The sequence below is a fragment of the Anastrepha obliqua genome, chromosome 4 (genome assembly GCF_027943255.1).
Source record: "Anastrepha obliqua isolate idAnaObli1 chromosome 4, idAnaObli1_1.0, whole genome shotgun sequence".
In the NCBI taxonomy this organism is placed as follows: Eukaryota; Metazoa; Arthropoda; class Insecta; order Diptera; family Tephritidae; genus Anastrepha; species Anastrepha obliqua.
Window position 1 is genome coordinate 114,974,164 of NC_072895.1, and position 22,509 is coordinate 114,996,672.

The 22,509-nt window shown below is 36.5% G+C and overlaps 3 protein-coding genes across 8 annotated transcripts in view; 1 reads left to right on the plus strand and 2 right to left on the minus strand.

Moving 5' to 3' along the window:
- Positions 1–17,203, plus strand: part of LOC129243634 (A disintegrin and metalloproteinase with thrombospondin motifs like) — a 236,910-nt gene extending 219,707 nt beyond the window's left edge. For 2 of the 6 annotated variants that reach the window (XM_054880807.1, XM_054880806.1), the window contains exons 11-16: positions 1,599–1,725; positions 5,971–6,135; positions 6,209–6,440; positions 8,952–9,016; positions 11,069–12,602; positions 15,924–17,203. In XM_054880807.1, the coding sequence (XP_054736782.1) occupies positions 1,599–1,725; positions 5,971–6,135; positions 6,209–6,440; positions 8,952–9,016; positions 11,069–12,134 (1,655 nt within the window). In that variant the 3' untranslated portion in view covers positions 12,135–12,602; positions 15,924–17,203. Of the gene's footprint in view, positions 1–1,598; positions 1,726–5,970; positions 6,136–6,208; positions 6,441–8,951; positions 9,017–9,844; positions 10,169–11,068; positions 12,603–15,923 lie in introns of all 6 variants that reach the window. The other 4 variants (XM_054880809.1, XM_054880808.1, XM_054880810.1 and 1 more) reach the window with 4 other exon arrangements.
- Positions 17,204–20,958: 3,755 nt separating this feature from the next.
- LOC129244648 (transmembrane protein 14 homolog) lies at positions 20,959–21,470 on the minus strand. The gene is made up of 2 exons (XM_054882396.1): positions 21,348–21,470; positions 20,959–21,291 (listed from the first exon to the last, which is right to left on the minus strand). Exons 1-2 carry the CDS (start codon positions 21,421–21,423, stop codon positions 20,972–20,974), a joined length of 396 nt encoding a protein of 131 aa, XP_054738371.1. The 5' UTR covers positions 21,424–21,470; the 3' UTR covers positions 20,959–20,971.
- A 166-nt stretch (positions 21,471–21,636) lies between these two features.
- Positions 21,637–22,445, minus strand: LOC129244649 (transmembrane protein 14 homolog). Its single transcript, XM_054882397.1, has 2 exons — positions 22,231–22,445; positions 21,637–22,154 (listed from the first exon to the last, which is right to left on the minus strand). Exons 1-2 carry the CDS (start codon positions 22,304–22,306, stop codon positions 21,895–21,897), a joined length of 336 nt encoding a protein of 111 aa, XP_054738372.1. The 5' UTR covers positions 22,307–22,445; the 3' UTR covers positions 21,637–21,894.
- Between the last annotated feature and the right edge of the window lie 64 nt (positions 22,446–22,509).

The following is a 22,509-nucleotide window of genomic DNA, read 5'->3' on the forward strand; positions in this document are numbered from 1 at the left end:
CGAAAACGATTAAATTTTAGACATCATAACATGCAATCAAATTAATCAGAAATTACCTAAGGAGAAGAAGGATGACTTTCCCGGTAAAACTGGTTTTTAGCTTCTCGATATTCACGTGCGAGTTTGTCGCCTCGCAGATGACGCTGCAAAACAGCCACTGAGATGATATGCCTCGTCAGAAAAGATTTATTTTTGGCAAATTTGGCGTGTCCAAATGGAGCTCCTAAGTATTTTGACGCAAACTAAGAATCGTTTACGGAGTGAATGTTCGTCTAACTTCAGTTAAGAGCCAGTCGGACCTTGCAAGCAAAAAACGAGATTTCTTATGTAAAATTCTCACACGGCTGGTGCGTTAAATTTTGAGTTGTTGAGATCGGTGACTTGTCAATATTTTTGGTTTGAATTGCATGCGCTCGGCCACAGCAGTCACATTCTTATTGGTGCGTAGAATGGCAAAGACTGTGAATGTTGCTCGCAAGCAAGCCAGACTTTTGATATAAACTTGCTAGCTTGAGAGCTGCATTTCTGGCAACACTGCTTAGCAATAAAATCACTTTAGAAATAAGTTTTTAATATTTTCCCACATTTTGCAAACAATAGTAGATATATTTCGTTCCACCGAACTATTTAAGTGAATATATACTGACAAAAAGTCGCAATTGTAAGCGGAAAAAAGCTCCAGTGTCACATATGATTCAAAAATATATTTGTATTTGGACCACCCTGTAGGCACTATGCCTTATGATAAGTAAGCGCTTAAATACTGAATTCTTCTAGGAGTGGGTGTATATATATATTTATGGAAATTTATTTTTATTTAAGTCTACTAAATAATACAGTAAAGCGTGTTAAGAATATGCATTTCCTAATCAAATGACTTTATTTCTGAAGCTAACATAATTTTTTTTCTACAAAAATATACTAAACTGCTACTTGGGAGGAGGTGGAAGGTGAGAAGGTGTTATTAATCATACATACATTTACTATATTTTACTCAAAACCCTAAAAATTATTTATTAAATATCTATATATTGGGCAAAGAAACTTACTAAATAGCGTTTAAAAATTGCTTTGATCTTATCACAACAATTCACAGCATATTTTACAACACATTTTCGTTTACACAACAAAAAATTTAATTGATTGCTGATCGGTGTTCATACTCGAATTTTATGTCATAATTGCGCCACGCCTCAAATACATCAACTACTACGTCGCACATACCCACATTCACACATTCACACATACATATTGCACTAAAATTACGATTTGGTTACCAGAAACAAACGGCAGCTGCAGGCAAAAAGCACTTTTTATACACAAACATTTGCTCTTTGCATATCCAGCACAAATTTGTTTCTAATAAAAACTGGTATTTTTTAATCTACATTTAGTTTTTTTATGGTTTTGGTTTAATTTTTGCGTAAATTGTCAACTTCCTTCTGCTTGCTTACAAAACTTCATGCACAAGTTTTTATATTAATTGGAAAATTTATTTTTATTTCTTCTCTTCAATCAACTATTTCGTTCTGCAAAAACTTTGCTTCGATTATGTAAAACGCAAAACAAACAAAAAATAAAAAATAAATAAAAAAAAGGTTTTGCGTATGTTGGCGGTGCCTGCGTTGTGAACAAGCGTTTGGAGAAAGTCAACAGTGTTGCCATCATTGAGGATACTGGTGGTTTCAGTGGAATCATTGTCGCTGCTCACGAAGTTGGACACTTGTAAGTAGAACTAAATTTTTTTGAATAATGGAAGTAGTAGTAAAAATAATGTTCTTATAGACATTTCTTTTAATATTATTGGATAATTCTATTAAAAACCACAGGTCTACAAAATTATTATTTTTGTTTTGTGCTATGCCACTGATTTAAATTTTTTTTTTTTGTTACGAATTTGGCGCCCAAAAGTATCCATCACGTGATTGTTACGAGAAAGTGGGTGTAAAAAACCAACCATAAAAACGTGTTTGGTAAAGGGTAACCCTACTTTTCTCAAAACACTGATTTCAAGCAAACTCTACTCAAATAAAGCTTGAATCATGCACTTCAATAATAATTGCAAAACATAAACAGAATCGTGTTCTGCGCACAAAAATACATCGGGCACTAGACTCGAATCAAATTTAAAAAAAAAAAAAATCGTGTAGAACTGTGAAATTAACCATATAAAAATTTCTTTTAAAAATTAAAAAAAATTCACATAAACATAAATCAATATTAACTAATGAATCTAACCAATGAATCTACTATTACTTTTTTAATATTGAAGCGACACGCGCTATACTACTGTGGGCAAAAAGTAAGGTGAATTTATTTGTCAAACTTCGCGGGATTAAAATTTCGCTCTAGTTATTTTTTTCATGAGTTGGCAGCACTGTTAATAACATCTGGGCCAACTTTCATGTGAATGTCATTATCAGTAATATATTTACGCTTGTGTTTACCAAACGACCAAGAGTGCATTTTTCGATTTTTACAATGTCTGATTTGATTGAGCAGAGAAGTGCCATCAAATTTTGTTTGCGGAATGAAATTTCGGCTGCGGAAACGTTTAGCATGTTGCAGAAGGCATTTGGTGATTCGACCATGTCGCAGAAAAATGTTTATAAGTGGTGCAAAGACTTCAAAGAGGGTCGAGAACGTGTTGATGATGATGACCAGATGACCAACACGTCAATAAAGTGAAGGAGTTAGAGCTAAAAAATCGTCGGTTGACTGTTAAAGACCTTACTGGTATGATCGGAATATCAGAAGGATCTGTGAAAACCATTTTGAAAGACCATTTGGGCCTACGAAAAGTCAAATCTCGTTTGGTACCGAAAACTCTCAATTTCTTGGAAAAAAGTCGTCGCGTTGATGTGTGTGAAACAATGCTTTCATACTATCAGGACAAGCTCAAATGCATCATTACGGGAGATGAGACTTGGATTTATGCTTACGACCCTGAAACAACCGACCAATCAAGCGAATATCGTGCTAAGGGCGAGACCAGACCGAAAAGAGCACATGAAAGTCGTTCAAAAATAAAGGTCATGATGACAGTTTTTTTCGATTTTCGTGGGGTGGTGCACTATGAATTCCTTCCACCTGGCCAAACTGTTAATAAGGAATATTATTTGAGCATTATGCGTCGTTTACGTGAAACAATTCATCTAAAAACACCAGAATTATGGGCCAACAACTCTTGGTTTTTGCATCACGATAATGCACCGTCTCACACTGCACTCGTTCTTCGTGACCATTTCGCCAAAAATTCCACGCATATCGTTCCGCAACCACCGTATTCGAGTGATTTGGCTCCGTGTGACTTCTGGCTATTCCCAAAACTCAAGAGACCACTCCGGGGAACGCGTTTCGAGTCGATTGAGGAGATAAAAGCTGGATCGAAGAAGGTGCTGATGGCTATACCGGAAATAGACTATTTGGCATGTTTCGGGGATTGGAAAAATCGTTGGCATAAGTGTATTTCAACGAGAGGGGATTATTTTGAAGGGGATGAAATTGATTTACAAGAATAAAGATGTTTCATTTTACAACCAAATTCACCTTACTTTTTGCCCACAGTAGTATGTTTATTGTTGTTCCCATAGTACATAGTTTGCAATTCTCAATTCTGCTAATGAAATTAATTTTAATTGAAACTGAATTCATTTAAAGCGCATAATGTTTGCCTATTAAATATATAAGCACCCCTTGTTCTCACTCCATATAAATAAATGGTATATTATATGCGCCAAATTATGCCCTAAGATTTCACTCGCCTAACTTAGTGTCTACAATTCTTATCCAGCATATGAAATGAATGCTGAAAAATGGTTCAGCGTGCACTTACGAGCCATTAGCGGCTAACCTCTAATATATGATGAGTAGTCCTCATAACTGGTCGGGATAATACTCACAGTTGCCCGGCATTTTATAGCCGATGCATTGAGCAAAAACAAAATCGTATCACTCATCACATCTATATCTGTTAACTCATAATTTGCTCTCTGTCTTCGATCGCTCTCCCACTCTCCCTAGTTTAACAATTGGTAAGAGCGTGGCATGCTATTCCAACTAACTGCTTGCCTTGGACAAGTTTGACAGTGCCTTATGACATTTTCAAGCTTTCGGGCTATTTCCATTGCCCTCTAACGTCTGTATTATTTTTTGATTGAGAGCATAGCAAGGGTCTATGAAGTCTAACAAAATCGAATGGCATTCTATAGATTCGTGCTCACAAGTTAGCACTGAAATATCTTTATGTATACCTCCCTGAACACAGGCATTCTATTAACTGCTTGCAATATTGGCTTAAATCGACTTTCGTTGAAATCAACTTGGACGATGACCAAACAGGTCTAGCCAAAAATCTATGAAAAAGACATAAGCTGCTAAACTAACTTGAACGTTCTTCCATTGGTTCAGCAGTAGGTACTAAGATAGCTGCTCCAGCGAGAAATTACCTTACGCTCTGGCTAGGACGCCACTTAATTCGGTACAAAAATACTTCTTTAAAACTAAAACTTACTCTACTTTATACTTCCTAAAGTGAACTCAATAATTACACTTTGCGAAGAAATAAAGGAAGAATATAGAACCCACTCTTACTTTACGATGATCCGTTTCTTAGCTCTATAGCCAACTTAACGATTCTCACTTCGCGCACCGAATGAATTCAAGCTCTTCCGTATTGGTTTCCCCTATGTAGATTAGACAGAAGAAGGAGAGCAACCATTATCTGTGGGCACCTGATCATTTACTTTTAGAGCTGGAACAATGTTGTCACAATTAAGGAAAGAAAATTTCACCGATTTGCTTTTAAATATTCCGCAATAATAGAGCTCATCTGAAAAGTGGATATTTCAAACGTTGGTGGCATCAGTGAATATGCTTCTCTGAGTAATGCAGTTTGTGAGCAATTGAGCTTCTTCCCATGTGTAGATGTTAATAAAACTCCGTCAAATAATGATTTTTCGAGGAAATTCGTCATCAAATCGGACTTGGTTTAATACCCAAACGAAGAGGAGTTAGCGTACTGGTTAAAACTGGTGAAAACACCGCGCAACATTCCAGCAACATTTTTCCATACCTATTTAAAATGCACATCACATCATCAGAATTGTTAGCACAACAATCCGGTCCGGGTCTTGGCTTGCTGATTTAAAATGTAATTTAAAATTGAGCGAAAACTAACCGTTTGTTTCCGAGTAAAGTGTCTGAATTCCAATATGCAGAAGATATGACATTTTTAAGAGAAACGTCTTCGTAAACCTTCTTTATATTTTTTCTATCAATATATGTATGTGTGTATTTATTTGCTTAAAAACACTTTTCTTTCCAAAATTTGCCAATCGCTACCGCTCATAAATTTGATGTTATCACTCATTTGACAATCAATGTTGCTGGCAACATTTCACGGCAGGCCAATTTCATGTTGCTGACAAAAGTTGACGACTTGGAAGTTAGTTCTAGGCTTAAGTCTCAAGTGATTAAGAAGTGATGTGCCAAGTTTTCGTTAACCATACCGTTCAATATAAAGCAAAATAAAAAAATAAAATATAGATTTTCGATAACCCAATAACTCTCAAATAGGCAGCACAGACTGATTTCAAAGCACATTTTTTTCTTCTATGTATTTTCTTGCAAATTTATGCTATTTAAACAAAAAACAAAAAGCCATGCACATTAAAACATGAAAACTCACTTGACAGCGTTTCTAGCTAATCGCCCAGCCGAGTCATTAAAGCGATTTCCGTTGTCACTATTGACACATGCGCGTAAATATGCAGACAAACTCGTTTACATTTCCTTCGTAAGCAAAAACAAAAATTAACGCAATCAAATGTGGCATTTCAACAAATACTATGTAAAGAAAAATAAAATTAAAATATAGTTAATAGCTTTGTAACTACGCACACTTTTGCACAAATCAATTAGATTTTTGTTTTTTCTACAAATTTTGTTTTGCTATTTTCTTTCTCATAGGCTTGGCGCCGTGCACGACGGCTCACCACCACCCAGCTACCTTGGCGGTCCGGGTGCGCAACGTTGCCGTTGGGAGGATGGCTACATAATGTCCGATCTGAGGCATACGGAGCGCGGTTTCCGGTGGTCACCATGCACCATACAGAGTTTCCACCATTTCCTTAAGTAAGTACACTGTGTAGAATCCCCAAAATGTATTGAAGATAAATTTTTAATTTGAAATTTTCATTGATTACAGCGGTGATACCGCCACCTGTCTACACAATGCACCACATGAGGATAGCGCGCTGGGACGCGCATTACCCGGCACACTGCTTTCGCTGGACGCGCAGTGTCGTCGCGATCGTGGCACGTACGCGTGCTTCAAGGACGAGCGTGTCTGTGCGCAACTATTCTGCTTCGATGCGCAGACGGGTTATTGTGTGGCATATCGGCCGGCGGCCGAAGGATCTACGTGCGGCACTGGATTGGTAAGACAGAAGATTGAAGAAATTTCGCATGACTGCGTCGTGGCGGAGATTATGCGTACATGGATTAGCAGTTAAAACATGGATTTATTTCCAAAACAGTTTAAAATTTTGAAGTAGCGGAAAGTGTAGGCAAGAGGCAGGCATCAAAGGTAGCATTAGAATGGTTATTGGTGATAGAGAAATATTTTCGCACTAAATAAATATTTTTAATCTACCTTTTTACTGGCATGACGGTCGCGGTAGCATTGTTTGCCTAGTCGTAGTTCAAAGGTTCCAAAGGTTTCGAAAACGAAATAACGATCGTATCTCGAGAAGCAATGATAACGCCACGAACGCTTTTCTGCGCTACTCATGAAAAACATCTACCGTTTAAAGACAAAGGAATATTGCAGGGTCCTTCACGTGTAGAGACAATTCAAAATGAAATACAGAGAGAGATAAAGCTGTGCGACCTAAAGTGGGGGCCATAATGTGACGCTAAATTAATCACCCTTCGAGGAGAACAGGCAAGCAAGCCAAAATAAAGATTTCCATCACTTAAATAATTTTTTTGCATTCAGCCTTTAGATGATTAAATTTGGCCCACCATGTAACACAATCCTAAGGCCGGCCACACACATACAGTTTCAACTGATAGTTTAAACTGTACAATTCAACTGTACAGTCTAACATCCACGTGTGTGGATATTTCAGTTTCAGTTCAATTCAACTCTACAGTTGAACTGAGACAAATGAAATTTTCAATTTTTTAAACTGAAAGTTTAAACTGATTATTACGTGTGTGGGGGTTCGCTGTACATTTCTCAGTTCAATTAAGATGAGGTGTGTTGTATTCTGTGGTATTCCTTTTTAAAAGTATAATTTTCGCGTAGTTAAGATGGCGCGTAATAAACCTAATCAAATAATTAGCGATTTTATTGAAATGTATCGATCGGAACCTTGTCTTTGGCAAGTAAAGAGTCATGATTATCATGACCGTATGAAAAGAGATGATGCATATACCAAATTAGCAAAAAAATTGGACGAAATTGAACCTGGTGCTACGAAGAAATCTGTTATTATCGTCTTGCTTCTTCGAATCCATTGCCAAAACTGAAGAATTGAACTGTATGTGTGTTTGCTTCAACAGTGTACAGTTTCAACTGACGGTTTAAACTGTTCAGTTTAAACTATCAGTTGAAACTGTATGTGTATGGCCGGCTTAATGAGCCATACAATGTTTAGCTATTCACGCTATGAAAATTAGCACTTTCTTGGATTTACCGTTTCGTTTTTTGAAAAGAGTAAAGGCTTGAGAATCAAAGAATGCTAGCCTTCGAAATTGGAATTTAGAGAGTTATTCAGCCGCGATGTATTTTTGAAGAGCTAAGAGTAGGAAATAATAGCGAACTGTTAAAATATCGAACTTTTTTGGCCAATTATGAAAAGTAAGGTTAGGTTAATTTAAGTATTGGTTATATCGCACACTAAATACAAAAGCGTCACAACTCAAAATTTTTCTAAATCATTTTTTTTTTTTCTTATAAACTAACTCACAGTACACAACTCTAACAACTCTAACTACTTTTTTTTCATCACTATCTTCTTCATATCCGTTTTTGTGTTAATTGCGTCGCTTGCTGCGCTTGCGCGATATCAACTAACGAATACTATTTTTAGTGGTGCCGCAATTTTTGCAATAAATATAGATTTTTATGGTGTATTAACTAAAGTCATGTATATTTATCTGGAAAAAACGAGTGCAATAGAGGGACGGAACTCGATATAATACCACGATCCAATTAAAAAAAATTCAGTGCAACTGTCCTAATTCAAAATTATCTTCTATTTCATCAGTCAAAATATACAATTAATAAAATATCAGCAAAACTGGCTTTATGTAACTCAATGTGACTATTATATTACATCAATCAATTTACAAACAGTGTTTTGTGCCTCTTCTGACTCTTCTTCGAGTTGTGACTCTTTTGTGTTTAGTGTGCGTTTATGCATATCGCATATGCCATTTCTTTTCATACGAGTTGCCCTGTCCTTTCGAAAGCTTGATCTCTATTATACTCGCATACAAGACGAATTTCTCTATCATTCTTGACTTGCACATATGGGAAAAGTTTTTTCTAATAGCCCCTCGGCAGGGAATGCCAAACCACCGAGTGTATTTCTGCCATAAAAAAAACTCCTCATAAAAAATCGTTTGCCGTTCGGAGTGGGCTTAAAAATGTAGGTCCCTCCATTTGTTGAACAACATCAACACAAATGCCACAAATAGAAGGAGGGGCTCGATCAAACACCTAACAGAAGTGTAAGCGCCGATTAATATTTTTTTTTGTATGGGAAAATATGTGCATTTTTGGTGGGTTAGGTTAGGTTGATTTTCGTGAATATTTCGTCACTCGTGTCATGTATGATTACCGTCAGGGTTTTGTCATATAATCGTGAACTAAATAGCAATCGCTTTTACTGCATTCTACAAATTATATATTTAAAAAAAAACTCTTATTTTCCTTCTAGCAATGCCTGGACGGTCGGTGTACACCACTCACTTCGAATGTCATACCTGCTTATCGGTCTTACAAGTAAGTACTCGCGTTTACATTTCGCCAAATAAGAAGTTTAGAATGTTTACAAAAAATTGAATTAAAAATTAGTTGTTTTTTAGATTTGCAAAAAATACACTATTTCAAAAGTTTTTATTAAATTTTAATATTTTATAGATTCTTGATTATTTTTTACTTCAATTTCGTTATTAACTGATAATCAAAACTAAACTTGTAACGGTAATGGTCACTGCTGATTGTTACGGTTATAACTGATTGCAATGGTTAGATATGTTTGGCATTCAATTAATAAATTCTGAAGCAAAATTTTTTAAGTAAACGCACAATTTTTATAATTTTCTGGTTAATCGGATAACGTTTTTTGTATATTTTTTTTTGTTTGCAAAAGATTTTAATGCCTTACATTGTTGTACAAAAACAAATTTACTGCCTTTAATTGACAACTTTTGGTAGCGAAATTTTTATACATACATATTTATATACATATATAGCACTTAGACAATGTTATTTATGCCAAATGTACATACATACATACATACATACGATATGAAACCCAACATATACACTTATATATACACGCACACTGTAACACTCTTTAAATTTTACTTATGTATGTTTGTAAATTTGTATATATGTACATAAATACCTACATACGTATATTCAGTATGTAAGTTGTTTTACGACACAAAAATAATCAAACAAAATTTTTACATACCCAAATCCACAACAAAAACTCCAACAAACAACTGCTTAACAACTACACAAAAATTACAACAACTCTAACACAACACCACCAACCAACCAATACCCAAAAAAAAAATTGTAAAAACAACATCAACAACCCAGTGAGAACAGTGCTTCCAGCAGCAGCGCTGAAAATATTGAAAGTAGTAGTGAGGAAGATGAAGATGGGGACAATGACGGTGGGGAGTATATTAATAGTGGCGAACAGCAGAATGTGTTGGACGATAGTTCGCACCAGGGCCGGTTCGATGGTACGGTAGAAAAGACCTCACGCGAAATTGATGACTCTTCGGACCCGAATCATATTACAACAAAAACCGTAACCACTACCAATACGCACACACCAACACAGACGAACTCACTCACCTCAATCACTTTGGAGACACACTCACGACACGGCCACAACAAAAATAACAACAGACAACGGCAAGTGCAATATGGTACTTTTGAATTTTTAGCCAGGTTCTTAGCACAAAATCCACAATGGCAACAGCTATTGGGGCAAGCCGCGCTCGCAGGAGCAGCAACCAGTGATGCTAATGTGCCATCTAAGCAAAGCGCCGAAGTGGCGCTAGCACCAAATGCATTGATACAAAACCAAAAACAACAACAACCACAAATCAAGTTGTCACAGGGCACAGTAGTGGTGAAAACGAGCGTCAGCAGCAGCACAAGTAGTAGTAGTGGCGGTGGTAGTGTACACAGTGGTAGTAGCAATAGTAGTGATAGGGAAACTAACGGTAATAGTAGTGAGGAGGGTAGGCAGAAGTATGAGAAGCATACTGAACAGGGTAACGTGAAAGTTATGAGCTTAAAAAGCAATGAAAAACCGGCTGACGCGCATAAATATAATAGGAACAATGAGGAGGAAAGGGCGGATGTTAAGCAGAGTGAAATTATTGAGCGTAACGAAAGCAAAACACGGCATAAATTGAAGGAAGAAGTCGCAACAAATTCAAATCAAAAACAAAAAGAAGTAGAACCTCTAACACGAACCCCACAACCTCAAGAAACAACCGAACTACCACATCACACAAAATTGGCTAAATTAACACAAATTCAGCAACAACAACAACAAGCAAAACAACCAGTTACAGCACCCGCCTCACCAACCCAACAGCCTAACCTAATTCAGTTTTACACGCATGAATTACGCAAGCAATTGCAATATTATTTAGGGCTTTTGCAAGCGCACGCTAGCGCTGGCGTCACCGCTGGCGATAGTAGTAGTAGTAGCAGTAGTACAAGTAGTGTTGTTAGTAGTAGTAGTCGTACAGCAATAGATCAGAAATCAGCTACAACCACAACAACTAATTCAAATTATAGCAATACCGTGAGCGCTGCCGCCAAATTGCAACAACATGCAACACTGCACAACAATAACGACAACAACAACAACAACGAAGATGACGTAGACGACACCGAGGACAATGTCGATGACGCCAACGTGGACGCTGACGATGACGAAAGCAATGAGGCGATTGACGACAAACAACAAAAACGTAAGTTTCAAACAGCAACAACAGTAAGCGCGAATGCACAACAACAAGAACACACACAACGCCTACAAAAAGCGCCGCCACCGTTAGCACCCACGCGCAGCAGTAGCAGTAACGACGGCAGCGGAGGTATTAACAGTAGCAGCAATAATAAAGCGCTGCAACGTCCTGCCACATTCATTGATGCTTACTTGAAAAAGTTGCAAGCACTTAATACGCCAACAGATGTAACGGCAACACTAACGGCCACCACCACGGGCACAACTGTATCGACATCGAGTGTGATAGGCAGCAATGGCAAGGCAGTTGCAACGGGAACGCATGAAAGTGAAACGGAGAAGCGCGCACAGCCGGAAACATTTGGCAGCCATTTTCTGAAACGTACGCAAAATTCAAATAGTAGAAGTAGTAGTGGCAATGGTAGTGTTGGTAGCGGTAGCAATAGCAACAGTAATCATAACCACGGTAATAGTAGTAGCAACAACAAAAACAACAACCAAAATAGAAATCACAAAAAACTGACACGCATTTCAAGCCACAATGGTGCGGCAACATTGAAACCACAACAAAACGAGTATGACAATGTAAGCGAAAACGAACAAACGGAACAGGTTGTGAGAGGCGCAAATAATGGGGAACTGCGCATTGCGACGACAACACAACAACCTGCTTATGTGACAAATTATATAGGCGATAATACAAATAATTTGCCCAGATTGCTTGAACAGCAGCAGCAACGGCAACAAGAACAACAGTCATCCTCAACAAAAACAACATCAACAACAACATCCTCACAACCCAACCAACAATCACAACAACAACAACAAAAAGCACATAAAGTTAAAACACAAAAACTCATACGCCGTCAATTGTTGCGCACACAAATTAAATGAGCAAAATTATGCGTGAATTCACTCAAACATATGAGTATGAGCAATTGCAAAATATAGTTTGTATTACTATTTATATTCTTAGCGATAAAATCTGCAAATGGATTGCATTTCTTTACCACAGCATACGCGTCTCGTCTAAATATCGTTACCTTAAGCAACCACTCACTCATTCACACACTACTCCACTTCACCACACATTCATAGATTTGGCCAAATTAGCTGTTGCCGACTTGCGCTTAATGGCAATTAGCTGTACGCGCAGAGAAGTCAGTTTAGACAAGTCAAAGTAACGCAAAGTGGCACTAAAAGTGAATTGCGCTCTTAAGAAACTGTACTCCATAAATAACGGCAACAATTTAGGCATTCTAAGGCATCAGTCCACTAGCCACACTCGTAAGAATCAGAAAAGAAAACCCACAACAATATAATTGTCACTGTCAGCTTTCGTTACAAAACTACAGACATGCGGTAAGCCAAAAGAAATCCCTAATACAAAATCATTTTGGATATGGATTAGAATACGTGGCCATGGCAGAATTTAGTAGTAATTTAAATTAAAAACAAAAAGTAGTACGCTCATGGAATGCAACGGCATATAACACGAGTTAATGGAATGCTTCGCGTATGCTTCTTAAAAAAAATTCAGAAACTAATTATTTTTACTTAACGGCCTGGTTATAAATGAAACATACATTCATACGTATATTGAGCATGGATTTAGGTACTCTAAGGATAAGTAATTGCAACTCTGATGCATGCATCTAGTATTAAATGCGTTATTGCCATGGTGTAGAGAAAAGAGTAAGAATTTGCAGATTTGGGGCACCATTTTAACGCGCATTTTCTGATAACGCAAAATAACAAACAAACAAATTTAGCTCAAACTCATTTGCACCCTAATTTTAGTAAAAGGAATTTTGCAAGCGCGAAATATACTTTTGATATATATATACATATATAAATTTAGCCAATTAAATAGTTATTGTTTGACGTCTACAGTAAAAATTGCGGTTGCTTCATCCCAAGAAAAATGGCTTATTAACAAAGTCGAAAGACAAAGGACGCATAAACTACGATTGCCTGGTATATGGTAGACGGACTTGGCGTTTAATGCGTTTTAATCTTTTTTTACAGTTGACTGCGCAATAAATCAACCCTGCATCTTAATTGTCACCGTTAACAATATATTTGCAACTTTACATATACAAAACATTTTGTGAAATAAATCTCATAATATGTTTTTGTTTTAAGTAATGCATTAAACCATAGTCACACACAAAACAATTGCATAAAGAGCACACACAAATACACCTACATACGCAAAATGCTCAGTTTATACGTATATTCAAGCGCATGAAATTTCTATTTTTTCTAGATATAATGCGCGTTTTTCTCATAGTTTCATTCGCTCTTTTCATCTTCTATACTTTGCAATCCATCCTTTCTATCGTTTTTCATTTATTACCCGCGCATGGCTTGTAGATCAGATCATATCAATTCAGACTTAACCCGGCGTACATCGGTACTGGGTAAAAAATAACACAGAGGTAATAAAACCACGTCTACCCCAAGCTCCCTAAGTTAAATAAATATTTAATTAATTATACACCTATATATTATGTGGTCATTTTTACCCGGTTGCGACCGTTTGTGTTCGTATTTGCCTAGCGACAAACCCCGGGCTAAGCGATTTCACCGTCCCTTGAAAAGGAAAGCAATTGCTCGGAAGCATTTAAAATATCAAAACACAAAAACGGCTTAAATATCTAGAAACAGTTATTCAAATATTTAATAAAGTCAAATTATTTATTTATTAAAAAAATCTTTTATGCGCATATTTTCCATGTAAAAGATCAACTTACATTTTATTTCGGCCAAAATGGCTTAATTTGAAATAATATGAATTTAACGCATCGCAATTCGTTTCAGTTTCCCACGGTTTTCAAACACTTTAGCGGAACGCAATAACAGTAGCTCCACCAGGAATGTTAATTTTTTAATGTTAATCTAAATGTTAACATTCATTCTCTGTCAGCATCTTTAGCATTTTACTGCTATACCTTAACATTATGTTGTTGCGCCCGGCTGCTCATGCAGTGCACACTGCTAACCAATATGGCGGCGTAAGCACTAATTGAAAAATTCTAACGAACACTACACCATTCACGCACTTCGAATATGTGTGATGCAGCAGGTTTTAAAAGCACACACATACGCACATACAAGTACGCATATGTACCTCTTAATAAAGCAATTTAACGTATCAAACTACTAATTATATATTCCACTACCAATACAGCGCAGTTACAATGAGAGAATTCATACACTATTGTTGATGCTGCAAATCCTCGCACAAACACTAGATCACTGTTTATGTTATTTTTTAGGCGTTAGCTTTTCACTACACTCAATTATTTAAAAACGTAGCTCATCACCGCAAAATTCGCAAGCAATTACAAAACTTCCCAAAATTTTAAACGTTCCTCCCTTCTCTGTGTCATCTTCATATATTCCGCTCTACATTACTATTTTGCTATTTTCATTAATGCATCTTTTATGAAATGAAGGCTCATCAAAATGAATTAAAACAGCAATCGAAAATATTTTAAAAGAAAATACACTCATCTATATGCATTCACACGCACAATCTGCTACATCTATGCAAATCATAAATACAACACATTGCCACTATTTTCACCAACACCGACACAACCATATGCAACACTACAATAATCAACAGCACAAAACACAACAACATCAAACGCACAGCTAATCAGCCATAAATTGCATTTCCAAATTAATACAAACAAAAAAGGATAAATGGTTCAAATTTCAAAAAAAAAAAAAGAAATATCAATAGAGCTTAAGGAATCAAATCAAAATACACATATACATACTTACATACATCCGCATTATAGTATGTAGTGCATAAATTTAAGAGAGCAAGCATTTGAACGCATTTTTGGGCATAGCAGCAACGGAAAAATTTCACCATATAACCATCCATTTGTCCAGAAATGTTTACAAATTTTCAATTGAAAACTTGTATATGGATTTTTAGCCAATTGTTATGGAAAGGCACCACAACAACTACAGCAGGTGGATGTAATCGCTTAACATATAGTGCGTATTTATTTAGATTCACTGGATTAATTGGATATCTACTTACTACTCTATACCGTTAACATACAAAGTTAATGTTCGAAAACGGGTTTGAGTTACAACGCTAAGGAGAAGTATAAGAATCACGCACGACCACTTATAATGGTTGCATACGAAATTGCATCGACAACTTTTCGCATAAAATATCATTAAAAGAAAAAGAAAAATAAAAATAAACAAAAAAATACATTCAAGCATTTCAAAATGAATATATATAATTTTAATTAAACCTAATACTATAACCTGCATCATCTTGAACCACGAAATTTTGCATGACAGTGGCGGCAAATACACATCACTCATCATCAACTCAAAAAAATTTTTATTTGAAAATAGTTTTCGAACAAATACTTAACAAAAAACACAGAAATAAACAATCCTGGCGCCATTAGTAAATACATTATTGCATATCTTATTACGCATTTCAATTTTTTACTACTTTTATTTTTTATTATTTATTTTTATTTTTTTAGTACATATTTTTTGTTGTTATTTCCGTAATTTTTTAATTACATTACACATTAACATTTACTGACAACTTTCGATTTCCTTTCATACATGCCACCCTACGTTATGTTCGTTTTCTAATTGTATCCGTTTCCTCTTTTTTTTTTGGACGCTGTGCAGTGGTTAACTGGAAGACGTTTCATTTTTGATAAAACAATTCCGTTGCTGATCGATTGAAGGCGTAGTCATGTATTTTGGTGTTAATTGCTATGTTCTAGCAGCAATCTGATGACCCAATTTTTACCAATAACAAACTTGTAACGACAAAGTACAGAGCATAGCAACATGTGTAACAGCAAATGGCGATGGCAGCAGCGGTAAAGTTAACGAGCATCTCAACAATAACAATCACGACAACCCTTTGACAGCCGACCAACAAGCAGACAAATAAATTCAAGAAATGGATTAGCAGCATGGAAAACACCAACATCATAGCAATTTTGATTTTTTAGAGAAATTTTTAATTATAAAAGAAAATAAGTTGTAATAGAAATAAAACACAAGCAAAAAAGGGAGTTGTGACAAAAGCCTGCCAAAACACACTTATAAAACCATCCATAAACCCATGAAATGCATATAAATTCATTTAAATTTTCTATTCAGAAAACCCACACACTACCTACATACTAATAAAAGCATACATACAACCATGCGTCGTAATATTAGATAAGACATCGATCAAATATAACCACACTTGTGAGCATTCATATTTAATTTTTGCATATATTATTTGTAGTATATAAAGGAAAGCGAGCATAGTTAGAATTTATTTTGTTTTAGGTTTTAATTATTTAAACACATCCGTGTGTATGTTAATATACATATACATGCATATGTGTATGCATTAAAGAATAGTTTTATTTATATTAATTGTATTTTTTTAAATAAATTCTATGTTTTTGTTTATTTGTTAAAAAATTTAAATGCACTTAACTGCATAGATTAGAAATTAAAAAAATGTTGAAGTATTCTGAAAAACTAACAACAAATCAAATTAAATTAATAGTATTGTGCGAATCCCCATAACTCATACTTTGTAAAATGAATATTATATACCAACCCATATTATTTGATATGTATTAATTTTCATGTCCGAAATTTTTGTCAAGCAACCATTTGGAAAAAATATTCACTAAATTGTATTAGCAAACTACTACATACACACACTGCATTGGCATATTGTTTAATTGTAAAGTGTTATTGTATTTTAGACGCACTTTAAACAATATACTAAGTGAATATTTTAAGCGTAATTTACTTTGTATGAATATGTCATTTGACAAAGTATGTAAAAAGGAGCGGAAAATGATGTTTATAATATAAATATATTTAGCTAAATACATAAAAAAAACTTAAACGTAGTTAAATGCGAGAGAATTGTGAAAATCATAAATTTAGAGATTGTAAAAATTAAAATTTTGTTGAAAATAAAATTTGCTTATAAATATATTTTATGTGTAAATTTTAAATTTTTTTATTGTTTTTTTAAATGTCAAAGAATGTGGATATATTTATGCCAAGGCAAATCTGTTAAGGGGGGAACTCCATGTAGAAGCCTCAAAATCGGTCATTTTTTAAACATATTTTTAAAGACGAAAAAGTAATTATATTATTTTGAAGCTTTAACATAACTTTATTTAATCTTTTGAGAGCACAAAAAAAAAATTTTTCTTTTTTTTTCAAAATGGCGGCTCAGGATCATTTCTTGTCGGCTGCCTACGGTGCGAGGTCCCAAACTGCTCTATTTATTACTCGTAATCTATCGATCTGAAACAAAAAAATGAAATTGTTTTTTTTTTATAACATACAACATTAACGTAAAGGGTGAACCTATAAAATTAAGAAACAAGTATAAAATTAATTATAAAATAAATCTTTGAAAAAAAAGTCAGAATTTAGCACTATTTCATTGAGATTTTTAACCCCCAAAAAGTAATTTATCAACGCGAAATATCTGAAATTTTAGGTTTATCCTTCCAATAGTAATGTACAAAAAGGCCTCACCAAACTTCAAACAAAGCGGTCGATAACTTTTTGAGTTACAACACGAGCAGTTTTTAAAACTACAGCTTCGAGATAAATTAATTTAAAGTTTAAGGTATAGGAGCGCGCGAACCGCTCTCTACATAGTTAATGGGCTATGGAAGCTATAATATTAGGAATTTCCGCATGAAAATTTTACAGTATATTCTTAAGATACTATACTTTTGAAATATTGAAAAAAAAAATCGATTTTTTGAAAATTTTACATGGACTTCCCCCCTTAAAGGTGGGGTTGGTAAATTATCTGATTTGTTTTTTTTTTCGCCATGTCCATGTGGCTGTCAGCTCAGAATAAAACAAAGCGAATTCATTATTTGTTTTATTGTTTCCCAATACTTTGCTTTGACAACCAAACGTATGGTTGTTGGTCTAGTGCCACTGCCTTCAATGAATGTGGCTTGATTTATCCTTTGCGGCAAATTGAATATTTTTGAAACATTCGTCTACTAGTTAAATACATAGTTGGACTCAATGCGAGCTCAATCAGAAGAATACGGTAGTACCTAACATATACAGGGTCCGACACTCGAAATGTAACCAATTAAAAAGGCCATAAATTTAGTTTGGAAAATTATTCAATCCAATAAAAATGTGTGAAAATAATACAAAATTAAGAATCACTTTACTTTTGCCTTGACCTTTACCATGGCCTTAAGATGGGTACTGTCTCCTGATGGCCAATCGATGACTCAAATTCTCGTATGAACGGTCGGTCAAACAAACCCTATCGTGCTTTGGTGTAAGGTAATGAGCCTTTTGGATCTTGTAATGCTTGACTTTGAGATAATAATAATAACGCTGGATTGTCATTTAGCCAATTAGCTGCACGGTCATCAGCTGCGCGGGCGGTCTGAAGTTTGTTATACTTCATGTGCCGGACCCTGTAGTAGTATTGGCCGAAATAAAGAACGTTAATTTGCCGAACGAACAGCTGCCGAAGCTGCATATGGTGTAAATATGTTTTTGTTATTTTTGTAAAAGCACTTTACCTCCACATCGGCTGTTCACACAACTTCTTTCTCTGGCTCCTCCAAACTAGACGGAAAAGCGCAAGGTTGTTGTTGATGTAGCGGCATAAACATTCCCCATACATATACGTGGAATGCTGTTAAAGTGACAGTTCTTGGCCGCATATAAATCCGGGTCGTTCCGGTAGTGTAATCACCGGTCGTCTTCGTGTAGCTCATCTAACGCTACGCCCAGGCAACTTGCAGTTTCGACAGGTCAAGTCCAGAGGGAGAGAGGTGTTCGATTAGTGGGTTTGATGGGGCATGTCGAAAGGTGGAAAGGTCGTTAGTGTCGTGCGGGGTGCCGGACATATGTTTAGTATGTCGGGGTCGATTCTGGATAGGTAGGAGTTTAACCTGCTACAGTATCCAAAACGTAATTGTGCCAAGGTTATGCGGGACTCTCGGGGAAGTAGGAGACTTTCGTCTGCAATGGGTGCTGGTTGGACTCCGATGACGGCATTCGGGGATCGGGAGCTGAAGAAGGTGGTAAGAGTATCCCGATGAATGTCGTTAATTGTCTGTCTGTACACTGTCAGATGCAGTAATTGTCGGTCTGTTTCGTCCTGGATCTCGTGCATTCGGGGGTCGGGAGCTGAAGAAGGTGGTAAGAGTATCCCGATGAATGTCGTTAATTGTCTGTCTGTACTGTCGGATGCAGTAATTGTCGGTCTGTTTCGTCCTGGATCTCATCCGCGTAGTTAAGGAGATACCTCCTGACATGCCTGGGAGGTGGCTCAGGCTCAAGCAGGTGTCTGAATGGATGGGACCTGCGATAACACCCTAACAGGCTTTGACATGTCTGTAGCTTCGTGCACTGCGAATCACTGCATAGTTTAGAACCGGCCGGCTTATTGCCTTAAATGTCGATAGCAACATTTCTTTGTATTTGCCTCAAGTGCTGCCGGCTAGTGATTTGAGGACCTTGTTGCAATTTTGGACTTTAGTGGCAATAGCGGTTGTATGCGCTGAGAAGGAGAGCAAACAGTCGAAGGTAACTCCCAAGATTTTGGGGATGTTAACAGTCGGAATCGGTGTTTCACCTCCTTTGTCCAGGTCGAGGTCCAGAGAGTCGCCGCGGACTTCGTGGGGGAAAGTTGTAGGTTCCTCTCAGTAAAAAAGCGAGAAAGGCAGGCGAGGTAGTCGTTTACCTTGGCGCACAAGCCAACAATGTTATTATAATTATTACCCAACGCCATTATCGTGCAGTCGTCGGCGTAGGAGACCAGGGAGACTCCCTCTGCGAAGTTTCGAGATATAGAAGTTAAAAAGCAAGGATGAAAGGACACCACCCTGCGGAACTGCCTGCTTTATTTACCTCTGTTTTGAGATTTGGTCTAGAAATAGCACCAACGAATGACGGCCACTCGGGTAGTTCGCGGCCCACCTCTTCAACCCTGGCGGGAGTGTCGACTGTAAAATATTATCTAGGAGCGTGGGACGGTTTTGGTTGAGCCCGTGATTTACCTGTGTGTTAATGACGATGAGTGCTGTGGTGGCACTGTGCACTCTTCGGAAGCCATGCTGGTGTGAGACTGGGGTCAGATGTTTCGTGTAGAGTGGGAGTATAAGGGCTTCAAGAGTCTTCACTACTGGGGAAAGGTGAGTTATCGGACAATAAGAATCCTCTTGGTTAGCGGGAACCGACTGTCGACAGTTTCAGTTCAAAGTGCTTCTGTTGTTGTTATTGTAATAGCATAAAACATTCTCCATCAATTCCTTAGGAATATCCTGAAGTGACAGTCCTTAGCCTGTATAAATATGGGCCGCTTCGCTAACTTAGAACCGACTGAGGTGGAAACGCCAAAGTAAATTTCGTTTCAAAGTTGAGCAGATATTGTGGAAGAGTTGCGAGATGTCAATACTTCTTTGAATGTTTCTCCAATTCCTATAAAAGCCAAAACAGCCGCTAGCATTTTTAAACTGTTTTACTTGTAGCCGAATAGAGGATATAAAATGTCAACTGAACCTTTTGAAAATTGAGAAATAATAACAATAAATAATTTAAATAAAAGTTTAAAAAGAAAGCGCAGAGCTTACATCCTTTTTTTAATTTTTTTTTTTTTTTTTTTTTTTTTTGATTAATTCAAAAAGTAAGTCGCTTAAATAAAAAGAGCATCACATCCCAAGCTTATCTGGTATTTTGATATAAATCTTCGTTCCTCTATTCCTTCCGAGAAAGTCATCGATGTCGATTTGTTCGTCCAAATATTCCTTATACATACAAGAATTGTAAAAGGCTGAAGCGACTGTAGCTAGAAATAGTGCACCATCGTTCAACTCATGTGTCAACCTGTAGCGGGTACCCATTATGCCGGCCATTAAAATCTCAGTAGATAATTGAAGCAACGGACGTGGGGGATCTCTTGAATTCAAATAGGCACCATAGCTCAGCGCACTACCAACCACAACGCTTGCACCTAATTGAATGTATGAACCTGCAACACCCATACATTTTATTATGAATCAAAGAGTATCATTGATAACTAAATACTATTATCGATAGCTTTCACAACACCCAAAGCAGTATAAGTTCCCGCAAGTATAAAACCCATCATATCAAGACCCATCTATATTTGCTTGCGATTGCCAATTACAAAACAAAAGCAGTACGCGTGTATTAGTATTATCCTTTCATCAGCTATCGCGTTTTTAATTTTTTATTTGCCTCGCAATTAGGCTCCTTTTTTTGGCTGTTGTTCAAGGTTCAAGTTGCTTGAAATCAGTTGCTGCTTCTGAAAGTCTTGCACTTTTATTAAAGAAATATTCATACTTCATACACATATGATTAATAAAAATAGAAGAAACTTTATTTCTGACAACTATTGAAAGTAAATAAACTACAAATATACAAATTTCCACTTTAAAGTGCAATTCAATAAATGAGAAATTAAGTGTCGCAAACCGAAAAACACCAATAACAGACGTTTATATGTATAAGAATGTACCAGAAGACAGTGGTTTCGTGCATAATTTGTCTTAGATTAATTTTATCGCATGGGCAAGTTTGTTCTACCAGCATTTATTGCAAGTCTATGCATTTACTGTTGTCTTCCTGGTAAGGGCAAATAGCGATTGTACATAACCAAGTTTCGCAGCAAGGCTGCCACAGATATCATGCAAATCATGCCAGCAGGCATTAATTTGCCAGTACGGTTCCAACGTGCACCCATCATGCCAGCTAAAAGTAGAGATGTGCCCAACTGCAAGAGTGGACGTGGTGGTTCTTGTGAATTAAAGTGTGCACCCACGCCAAGTATGGCACCAAAAGCCAAGCCAGCCCCCAAGGAGGGCACGGAACCTAAAACCGAAGCAAAATTTATGAAATTTTTGTAGCAGAGAATGAGTTGCACAATCTATAATGCACACATACTTACCGGCTTTAACATAACCGATAATACCGCCAGCAGCTACAGTAGCAGCGTATAAATACCCAATCAAGTCGGTTGGCATTTTTATTACTTTTCTCTTTTATGTAAAACTTTATTCCAATAGAATAACTTATAATATGTGTTAACAAAAATACCGATTGCAATCGTGCGTATAAACAAGATTAGAAAACAATACGTAAGTTAATGTAATGTTTTTTTTAACGTTCTCTGTCATAGGCGATAGAGGATTTTAAGGAGATGAGGAATTTTGGATGTACATAGTGA